The 11,834-nt window shown below is 41.9% G+C and overlaps 1 protein-coding gene across 1 annotated transcript; it reads right to left on the minus strand.

Annotated features, from left to right (window-relative positions):
• Positions 10,914–11,369, minus strand: LOC109227955. Its single transcript, XM_019393144.1, has one exon. It carries the CDS (start codon positions 11,367–11,369, stop codon positions 10,914–10,916), a length of 456 nt encoding a protein of 151 aa, XP_019248689.1.

Raw genomic sequence — 11,834 nt, forward strand, 5'->3', positions numbered from 1 at the left:
AAAAAGAATACTGTTTATTCAATCTCTTAGGTCAATTTCAAGTTTAGTGGTTGGTTTGCATTGTTTAACTTAATTTCTTGTAGTTGAAGTTCAGAAGTAGTCCTGTTTTGATTTCGAGTGGGTTTGGATTCCAAGCAAGTCAGTTTTGGGTCTATTTTGGTGCTATCGTGTTCAATCTCTCAATTCCATTTGATACTTGGATCACTGGTCTATTCCTGGGCTGAATTTTCTGTGTTGTTGCTGTTGGAAACTCTCATTTGCTGCTGCTTGTACTGCTGTGTTGATCCTCTGATTTTTCTTTGCTGTGAATCCTCATTTGCTTATATTCTATTCTCCAGGTACACATTCTCAGCCTATGTTGATGTAACTGCGCTCGTTGAATATGAAATACAACTGAAGTTTGTTTGCTGCCCTGGAATTTCAATTTGACATCTTATTAAGTCTAGATAGCTCGATTACTATTTGATTGAGTATTCATAGTTGTACTAATTGGACTGTATAACTGAACAGCTGATGTTTAGAATCAGCTGTAGATCAATTTCTTAGTAGCTGAATACTGTGTATGAATTGTTAAAAATAGACGTGCATGATTATTACTTTAAGGGTCCGGATCATGAGCTGAACACTTGATTGAGTTTGGTAGCTGTAGATATACGTTTAAAAATAATTTTTTGTTTATGTCAGCGATTCAAGCAATGTCACGAAGTCATTTGAGTGATTGAATGCTATTGAGGAGGGTTAATTTGAGTGGCCAAAATAGTTAGCTTGCTTTGAATCCACACCTGCACCTACTCATATATTCATACTGGCCAAAATATGATAAATGCTGAATGTTAGTTTAGTCAGGATAATTTGAACTAATGTCGTTTTCCCTCGCTTTGGACTTGGGCCAATGCCCGGCTTACGTCAGTCCAACATCGAATCGGTTAGGACCTTTCTTTATTTGTAGAGACGAACAGAATAGAAAATATAGTTCACTTTGGGTATCCTTAAATAAGACGAGGTGAGCCCCGCTAAGCGAAACAAATAAATTGCGGGGCCCTCAATAAATGCTATAAAATACTTAGACTCCGGGATGGGCCGTTTAGCGAATTTCACGGCTTTCCCCAAAGATAATAACGCGATAGTCTCTTTAGGCACGCACTTTAAACAAATTTACCTTCCTAAATACGGGTGCACATTTATGTGACCCAAATCCAAATCTAAACGAAGTCGAAATGCGTCAAAAATCGCGGGTGCATTTATGTGACGTGGTTCGAGACGTGTTTTCACAACGTTGCAATTCTCTAAAAAATAATAATAATAAAGTGGTTCAAAGTTAAAAAACACATAGGTCAAAACGTGTATTAAAATCAAATAAATAAGCCAAATATGACAGTTGAGCGACCGTGCTAGAACCACGGAACCCGGGAATGCCTAACACCTTCTCCCGGGTTAACAGAATTCCTTACTCGGATTTCTGGTTCGCGGACTGCTAACAGAGTCATAATTTCCTCGGTTCGGGATTCTAAACCGGTGACTTGGGACACCATAAATCTCCCAAGTGGCGACTCTGACTCTTTTAAATAAATGAATCCCGTTCCGATTGTCCTTTAAGTGGAAAAACTCCTTTACGCCCTTGCGGGTGTAGTGAAAAAGGAGGTGTGACATATGGTTGGGAAGGGTTGTCTTTCGTATTTAGCTTTTGTGCGGGATGTTTGAGCTGAGACTCCCAGTATTGATTCTGTCCCAATTGTGAGGGATTTTCCCGATGTATTTCCCGCAGACCTGCCGGGCATGCCACCAGACAGGGATATTGATTTTGGTATTGATCTGGTGCCAGGCACTCAGTCCATTTCTATTCCGCCATATCGTATGGCACCAGCAGAGTTGAAAGAATTGAAGGAGCAGCTTCAGGAACTCCTAGATAAGGGGTTCATTTGACCTAGTGTGTCATCTTGGGGTGCGCCAGTTCTGTTTGTGAAAAAGAAGGATGGCACAATGAGAATGTGCATTGATTATAGGCAATTGAACAAAGTGACAGTTAAGAACAAGTATCATTTGCCTCGCATTGATGATTTATTCGACCAGCTTCAGGGAGCGAGGGTGTTCTCTAAGATTGATCTCCGTTCTGGCTATCACCAGTTGAAGATCAGGGATTCAGATATTCTTAAGACTTCTTTCAGGACTAGATATGGCCACTATGTGTTTCTTGTCATGTCTTTCGGGCTGACCAATGCCCCAACAGCGTTCATGCATTTGATGAATAGTGTATTCTGGCCTAATCTGGATTCGTTAGTTATTGTATTCATTGATGATATTCTGGTGTACTCGCGTAGTCAGGAGGAGAACGCGGAGCATTTGCGAGTTGTGTTGCAGAGATTGAGGGAGGAGAAGCTTTATGCAAAGTTCTCCAAGTGTGAGTTTTGGCTCGGTTCAGTGGCTTTCTTGGGGCATGTGGTGTCCGGCGAGGGGATTCAGGTCGATCCGAAGAAGATAGAGGCAGTCCAGAGTTGGCCTAGACCGTCCTCAGCCACGGAGATTCGTAGCTTTCTTGGGTTGGCAGGTTACTATCGCCGGTTTGTCCAGGGATTTTTATCTATTGCATCGCCCTTGACCACGTTGACTCAGAAGGGTGCTCCATTTGTATGGTCGGACGAGTGTGAGGAGAGCTTTCAGAAGCTCAAGACAGCTTTGACCACAACTCCAGTATTGGTTCTGCCATCAGCTTCAGGTTCATATACCGTGTATTGTGACGCTTCGAGAGTTGGGATTGGTTGTGTATTGATGCAGGAGGGTAGAGTTATTGCATATGCTTCTCGTCAGTTGAAGCCTCATGAGAAGAACTACCCCGTTCATGATTTGGAGTTGGCTGCTATAGTTCATGCATTGAAGATTTGGAGGCATTACTTGTATGGCGTATCTTGTGAGGTATTCACCGATCATCGCAGTCTTCAGCATTTGTTCAAGCAAAAAGATCTTAATTTGAGGCAGCGGAGATGGTTGGAGTTGCTTAAGGATTATGATATCACCATATTATATCACCTGGGAAAGGCCAATGTAGTGGCCGATGCTTTGAGCCTAAAGGCGGTGAGTATGGGGAGTTTGGCATATATTCCAGTTAGGGAGAGACCTCTTGCTGTTGATGTTCAGGCTTTGGCCAATCGGTTCGTGAGGTTGGATATTTCTGAGCCTAGTCGGGTATTGGCTTGTGTAGTATATCGGTCTTCCTTATTTGATCGCATCAGAGAGCGCCAGTATGATGACCCACATTTGCTTGTCCTTAGGGACAGAGTTCAGCATGATGATGCTAGAGATGTGACCATTGGTGATGATGGAGTGTTGAGGATGCAGGGCCGGATTTGCGTGCCCAATGTGGATGGGCTTCGGGAGTTGATATTGGAGGAGGCCCATAGCTCGCGGTATTCCATTCATCCGGGTGCCGCGAAGATGTAAGGATCTTAGACAGCATTATTGGTGGCGGAGAATGAAGAAAGATATTGTGGGGTTTGTAGCTCGGTCTCTCAATTGTCAGCAGGTGAAGTATGAGCATCAGAGACCAGGTGGCTTGCATCAGCAGATGGTCATTCTGTAAGGCCCCGTAAAAATTTGTGCTCAAAACCTAGTGGCTCGTAGGGTCAGGTTCCGAATATGTGTTGGGTACCTTTAGCCCGGTCTTCCTTATTTATTATTGATAAGGCACAAGGGAAGCATCATCCTTATAAGACTGTTGCTAAACAAAAGCAATTCTTTTTCACATTCAACCATGAGAGGGCAACTTGAGCAATCAAAGCTACGCCCTCTTCCACTGCTGACTATGAACAGTTGACAGCTAATGATTTCTACTTTACTAAGCCAGTTCGGTAAGTTAAGGTCCATGCTTGAAACGAAAAAAAAGAGGAAGGGGAAGGGGTCGCCCAAAGCTGTGGAGATAAGGTAGAAGATAAAAAAGCTATATTTATAATAATAAAGAGAATCTATTCAAATTCATGTTAGAAAATGGGATTATCAACTATACTTGACTGGAAAAACCAGCCAATCTACTCTCCTTTTTTTGGTCTCCCCCCCCCCCCCTGTAACTTGATAAATCATAAGAGAAGAAGAAATCGTTGCGTAGAAAGTCTTGCTTACTATCTCCTCCATCTAAGTTATGTAAAAGGAAAAGAGCGAAAAGCTTACTTTTAGGTAGTTCCCTAAGCGCTAAGAAGCACCGCGGTTCGGACCCATTGTACTGATCTAAGTATTTAAAAATCAAAGAACCAAGTTTTTCCAAAAAAGCGTTATTTTGCGGTCCAGAATGCGGTCGCAAATCATGTATGCGGACCGCATTTCTGCCGCAGATTGAGTCAGTGGTTTGGTTAAAATTAAGGTCAAAATGCGGTCCATTATGCGACCGCATAACTGATATGCGGACCGCATTTCTATCGCAAAGTGAGTCAATGTGTCAGTCAAATTTAAGATCAAAAATGTTGTGCATTATGCGACCGCAAATTGGGTATGCGGACCGCATTTCCGCCGCAGACCCAAACAGCAGGATTGGATTTTTGGAGCACTTTTGCGGTCCATTCTGCGGACTGCATTTCATCTCTGCGGTTGCGACCGCATATCTGACTCGGGTACCTATTTTTCTAAATTTTAAACCCGACCCCCTTTTTAAGAAAACACCCCAACCCCTCATTTTAATGAGTTTTCTGAACAAAATAAGAGAGGAAGAGAGCGTTCTTGAGAGAGAAAGTCATCTTCATCAAATTTGATTCTTCAAAACTATCCGGGCCGAAAAATTTCAAAGTGATTATCTTCATCCCCATTCTTGCAGGTAAAATCCCTACCCTTTTTCATTGATTTTCTGGTTTAAACTAAGTGAGGGGAGTCTCATGCATTGATTCTTGAAAATAATGGTTGAAAACATACATGCATGCCTTTTAAAACTTAAAACCTAGCAAGATGAATTGGGTAGGAGTAAAGGATTGTACAAGAGGGGTTGATAACCTAAATAAGTTTGAGTAGCAATTGTGAACTTCAATTCTAAGTCATATGTGTTAACTTGTGCACTAGATTGACGTTGCTAGACTATTTGGTGAATTGAAAATAGAAGTTAAAAAGGGAATTCGGCTCCAGGTATGTATGGCTAACTTTGACCTTTGTAAAATCACCTTGTTTGGTGTACGAATATTTGGTATGTGTATCTACGTGGATTATGTGTGAAATTCTTGTGATTGGTATGATTTGAGTGTTCGTGGTTAAGTCTCCCGATATAATGGTGTAAGTAATTGGTAATAAACCAAATGGGTGATTGTGAAAGTGTTATGTGGTAAGAGCTGAGAAACAAATGGTGGAAGGAAATCGTAAATGATACAATTGAAACAACTGTGGTAATAACATATATAGCTTGTCGTGGGCAATTATTGTTGTGACATAAAATGCATATGAGTTGTTGAATATGATGGAAATGGTATTGTTGGTTATGGAAATTCTTTGTGAATTGTGGTTGTTATTCCTTGAGAATTGTTGTTGTAATTCTTGAGAATTGTTGTTGTTGTTCTTTGTGAAGTGTTGTTGTTGTGTTGTTTGTGAATTGTGATTGTTCGGTGGGATCGGGTTGCACGCCGCAACACGAAGTAATAAGTTGTGGGTTGTGGTGATAAGGGTGGCCGAGGTAATAAGGGTGGAAAGTGATCGAAATCACTATTGAAATGAAATTATGAGAAAGTTGTGAAATCATTGATGTGAAAATGATGAAGGGGAATTGGAGAGATTGTAAATTTGTTTGGCTTGATTGTTTCCTTTCATGTGTATTTGATTGTTGATTCCATTACTACTTGTTACTTGTGTATGGTTTGAGTTTGCTTAGAGCAAAGTTTGTTCATACATACCAGTACAATTCAAATGTACTGACGTCCCTTTTGCCGGGGGCGCTACATTTGTGTTATGATTGTAGGTGGATCCATAGCAGGTACTCCAGTCCACCGACCGTAGCTCCCCTTTAGCTGAATTGGTGAGCCCCTTTCCTCTCGGGGCCCTGCGTGGCTCATGCCACTTTTATTTCGGAGTCATGTCTTAATATTTGTGTAAGGTATAGCCGGGGCCTTGTCACCGGCAAGTATTGTATCATCCTTTTGTATCCTTAGAGGCTCCATAGACAGTAAATGTGGGTTACGAACTTATGTAAATATGTATTTTGTATGTTGGGCGATGTAAGTTGTAAACCTCATTAAGTAACCATCTATGTTATGTATGTTTTGTAAAAAGGTGTTTTAATTATAAATGGCTAATTCCTTGATTAATGAGCAATGAAAGTACGGGGTAACACGTGGGATAGGAAAGGCACCCAAGTCCGCTTGACTAGGGCTACCCGGTCAGGCGCCGGTCATGTCCCTCGGTTTGGGGCGTGACTATTCCCGAGTGGAAGTGGGAGATGATCACTATGGATTTTGTTACCGGACTCCCGCGGACTTTGAAGAAGTTCGATGCTATTTGGGTGATTGTAGATAGGCTGACCAAGTCCGCGCACTTTATTCCTATTTGTACTACTTATTCTTCAGAGCGGCTGGCAGAGATATATATTCGGGAGATTGTTCGGCTGCATGGTGTCCCAGTTTCCATCATATCATATCAGGGCACTCAGTTTACTTCCCAGTTTTGGAAGTCTGTTCGGCGAGAGTTGGGTACTCAGGTGCAGTTGAGCACCTGAATCGGACGGGCAGTCCGAGCGCACTATTCAAATATTGGAGGATATGCTACGCGCCTGTGTTATTGATTTTGGAGGGTCATGGGATCAGTTTCTACCGCTTGCAGAGTTTGCCTACAACAACAGCTACCAGTCGAGTATTCAGATGGCTCCGTATGAGGCTTTGTATGGGAGGCGGTGTAGATCTCTAGTTGGTTGGTTCGAGCCCAGTGAGGCTAGGCTTTTGGGGATAGATTTGGTTCAGGATGCGTTAGATAAAGTGAAGGTAATTCAAGAGAGACTCCATACAGCGCTGTCGAGGCAGAAGAGTTATGCAGACAGAAAGGTTCGAGATGTATCCTACATGGTTGGTGAGAAGGTCCTGTTGAAGGTTTCACCCACGAAGGGTGTTATGAGATTCGGAAAGAAGGGGAAGTTGAGTCTGCGGTTCATTGGGCCTTTTAAGGTACTTCGGAGGATTGGGGAGGTGGCTTATGAGCTTGCCTTGCCACCCAGCTTGTCGAGTATGCATCCAGTTTTTCATGTTTCTATGCTCCGGAAGTATATTGGGGACCCGTCCCATGTTCTGGATTTCAGTACGGTTCAGCTGGAGGGTGATTTGACTTATGATGTAGAGCCAGCAGCTATTTTGGAGCGACAGGTTCGAAAATTGAGGTCAAAGGATATAGCTTCTGTGAAGGTGCAGTGGAGAGGTCGGCTCGTGGAGGAGGCTGCCTGGGAGACCGAGCAGGAGATGCGGAGCAGATATCCTCACCTATTTGAGGCTTCAGTTATGTTTCTTGACTCGTTCGAGGACGAATGTTTGCTTAAGTTGGGGAGGATGTGACGACCCGGGCAGTCGTCTCATGAGTTACTGCTCTGTTTCCCCCATTTCTGCTTCTTTATGCTTCGTTATCCGTGTTTTATGTGATCAAGTTGTTTAGTTTGCGTTCAGATTGGATTTGGTAAGAAATGAGACACTTAGTCTCTTTGAAGAAGGTTTAAGTTAGAAAAGTCAACCGGATGTTGACTTATGTGTCAGAGGGCTCGGATGTGAGTTCTGATGGTTCAGTTAGTTTCGGGAGGTGATTTGTGGCTTAGGAGCGTGATCGGAATTGGTTTTGGAAGTCCGGTGTAGAATTAGGCTTGAATTGGCGAAGTTAGTATTTTGGCAATTTCCGGTTGGTAGGTGAGATTTTGATCCGAGGGTCGGAACGGAATTTCGAGAGTTGTTGTAGCTTCGTTATGTGATTTGGGATGTGTGTGCAAAATTTCAGGTCATTCGAACGTGGCTTGGTTGGATTTTTGATCGAAAGCGTATTTCAGAAGTTTTTAGACAACTTAGGCTTGAATTCGATGAATTTTGGGTAATTTGATATTGTTTGAGGTGTTTTGATGATTGGAGCAAGTTTGAATAAGGTATTGGGTCATGTTGGTGCTTTAGGGTGAGGTCCCAGGGGCCTCGGGGTGATTTCGGATGGCTAACGGGAAGAGTTTGGACTTGAGTGATTGCAAATTTCTGCTGCTTCTGGTGTTTTCGCACCTGCGGTTTGGGGACCGCAGGTGCGGTATCGCAGATGCGGAAAGGCTGAGGGGGGCCTAGAACCGCAGATGCGGAAAAGGGACCGCACCTGCGGAGCCGCAGATGCAGCGAGTGGACCGCAGATGCGGAAGTGAAATTCCGCAGATGCGGGGAGATGACCGCAGAAGCGGGTTCTGGACCGCAAATGCGGTTATGACTGGGCAGAAGGTATATATAGTTCTTCTTCGCGATTTTTGAAGTGTTTATTCATTTTTAACTTCGCACTTAGAGTTTTTGGGCGATTTTGAAGAGAGATTTCAAGTGAACTTCGATAAGGTAAGGATTTTGGACCTAAAACACACTTCTATGGTAATATTTCATGGATTGGGACTGAAATTTAAGGAATTTATGGACAAAAATGGAGGTTTAGGAGTTGAGTTTAAGAGAGTTTAAATTGTGAAATTGAAGGGTCAATTGGACTCCGATTCTTGTGATTTTTATATGTATGAACTCGTGGGGAGACGAGGAATCTAATGATGTAAAAATTTCTGACTTTCGAGAAGTGGGCCTGGGGCTCAGGTTTTGCTAATTTCGGGATTTTTGATATTTTTCGATTGTTTTCGCTTGGGCTTTGTTCCCTTAGCATATTGTGACGTATTCGTTCTGATTTTGGTTAGAATCGACGCACGTGGAGGCAGATTCGAGAGGCAAGGGCGCCGCGAGCTAGAGATTTAGCCGATTCGAGGTGAGTAATGATGTTAAATGATGTCCTGAGGGTTTGAAACACCGGATTTGCACATCGTAGTGCTATATTGAGGTGACTTGCACGCCGGATTGCGAGTGTGGGGTAGAGCACCGTTGGGGATTGTGACTTGGTCTGTCCAGATTTATAAATTTACCGCTTATTTGACTGAATCTTATTTGCTATCATCATGATTTGGGCTAATTGCCATATTTGGGCTTCGTGCCAACTATTTGAGTCTTTCGGGAATTTTGACTGACTTTTCCTCACTTCACTTGTTAAAAATCATATCCTCAGTAATGTTTCTATCTGTTTTAAATGATTGAGCCGGTTTTATCATTTTATTTCTAAAGGAGAGGAATGTGTGGGCTGAGATCCATGTCTTCTATTGTTGTGCCCGATGGGCTGTGAGGTTAATGACTGAGAGGGGTTGAGAACCCCACGGTGAGGATTTTATATATGTTATGGATCGGGCTGCACGCTGCAGCAATACTTACACGGATCAGGCTGCGCGCCGCAGCAATATAGTGCTTGGGCTGTAGGAGCCCCTCGGGAGTCTGCACACCCCCAGTGAGCGCAGTCGACTATCTATAAGGATCGGGCTGCACGCCGCACCGATGTATGGATCGGGCTGCACGCCGTAGTGGTTATTCTGATTTTCTGTTATTGTGAAAGATATGGGTCAAGTGTTGAGAATGTGTACTAAGTGATTAATACTGTGCTCGAGGAGCGGATTTCTACTTGTTATTTACCTGTTAAATTACCTGTTTTTACTTGATTTAAAGGATTTCATCCGACTTCTTCACTGGTTTAATGCTTTAGGTGAATTTTACTGCTTTGATATAGAATTGCTTTGTGCCTTTACGTGCTTTCATACTTTCAGCCATTATTTATAATTATTACTCACTGGGTTGGAGTACTCACATTACTCCCTGCACCGTGTGTGCAGATTCTGGCATAGCAGAGTCCGCTCCTGAGTGCTGATCCTCCCAGTCCAAGCAGTGATTTGGAGATTACGAGGTAGCTGTCAGCATACGCAGCCCCCGTGCCTCCCCTATCTTATCATTTTAATGTTCCTAGAACTATTGTACCGGGTTTAGTGTTCAGTAGACTCATTTCTAGATTTCTTAGTTGCTCATGACTTGTGACACCCCGATTTGGGCTGTGTCGGGATGGTTTCTCCTATTGTTATCGTTATTTCCGCAAATTATGACTATTATATCATGTTTAACAACTGTTTACGGTATTTAACTGTTTAAAAGAGGTGTTCTGTTTGGTCTGGCTGGCCTTGTCTTCACGAGAGGCGACATCACGATCGGGTTTGGGAATCTGGGGTCGTGACAATCTCATATGTAATTATCATTTAAATTGACTTATTTGCATTTTATGTACAAGATTTTTGGATCATTAATGAAAAATAACATTGTATAGCCGCTCTCAAAATAATAGCCGAAAAAATATATATTTTTTTGTATATATATACACACATTATGTATGTTATATACAAAAATATAAAAAATTTACACGCTTTTTTGGCTACCGAATATAAATAGTTCCTGGCACATGCTAAAAGTGATAATACCTCGATCATTAATATAGTTTGTAATAGAAAGTTAGTTAGGCATTGCAACTCATTTCATTAAATATCTTATTAATTTAAGTTTATTTTTTCCCTATATTTTATTAATGAATTCATACTAATTTTTTTTTTGGTAATTATATTTTCATTAATCACCAAAGAAGTCATTACAAAGCAGCAAGTTATTCTCGACTTGCTATATTCTTTACATTTTTCTAACGTTATACCTATACTATAAGCAGTACATAATGGATATTATATAAGTGTTGCTGGTCAATCTCTATTCTTGCCTTCAGAATTGGAGGTGCTGCTTCTTTACTCTTACTATCCCTTGTGCTCTAATGTTGCATATACATGCCACTTCTCTAGCTAATTGTTCTGCATTCCTTGATTTCTCTTCAAAAATTCTACTATTTCTCTCCATTTATATCCCATAAACGTATTCAACATATATCATTTTCACTATTCTAGCTTTGCATGACTTTCCTTTAGCTTGTACAATCACCCATGTGACCATATGTATCCCAGTAAGCACTGAATCTTCACACATTTGTAGCCATTTCCGCAATCTACACCACACTGCTCTAGAGAAGCTGCATTCACCAAATAAATGCATATGTGATTCATCTGCATTATTACATAAGCTGCATCTTGGATTTACTTGGATTCCCCATTTAGTTAGCCTATCTGCTGTGAGCATTCTTCCATGGCATTGGATCCACATTGTGAATACTGCTTTAGGTCTAGCTTCATTGTGAAACATCAGAGATCTCCATACAACTTTGTTGTGATTTCTCAGTAGACCTAGATAAATCTGCTTAATAGCACTCTGTCTTTGGTTTACTTCTGGCAGTTGTTTTATTGTCTTCCTTGCTTCCATAATCTTCCTCACCATCCAACTTGCCTATTGAGGTATATTCATTTCCAGCATGTTTTGCCTCTTGATGTAATATGTGTGGATCCATCTTATCCAAGCTTTGTCTTTCTTTTGTGCCAAATCCCAGTGAGTTTTTGTAATGGCTGCCTTGTTCCACACTTGGAGATTCATTATGTTATAGCCTCCTGCTGATTTGGGTAGACACATTTTCTCCCAAGCTATCAATGCTCTCTTTGTTATTGTATTGGTACCAGTCCAGATGCAGCTTCTACAATAGGCCTCTGTTAGTTTCATCACTTTAGCTGGCAAGATGAACACTTGAGCCCGCTAGGATTGAATGCCAAAACTCGATGTCTGTACTAACTGCACTCTACCAGCATAAGATAGCTTCCGAGCAGTCCAAGAGGAGATTCTTGCTACTATTTTCTCTCGATTGCATAGCAGTTAACTTCTTTGTGTCCAGAGGAA

The sequence above is a fragment of the Nicotiana attenuata genome, chromosome 6 (assembly GCF_001879085.1).
Source record: "Nicotiana attenuata strain UT chromosome 6, NIATTr2, whole genome shotgun sequence".
In the NCBI taxonomy this organism is placed as follows: domain Eukaryota; kingdom Viridiplantae; phylum Streptophyta; class Magnoliopsida; order Solanales; family Solanaceae; genus Nicotiana; species Nicotiana attenuata.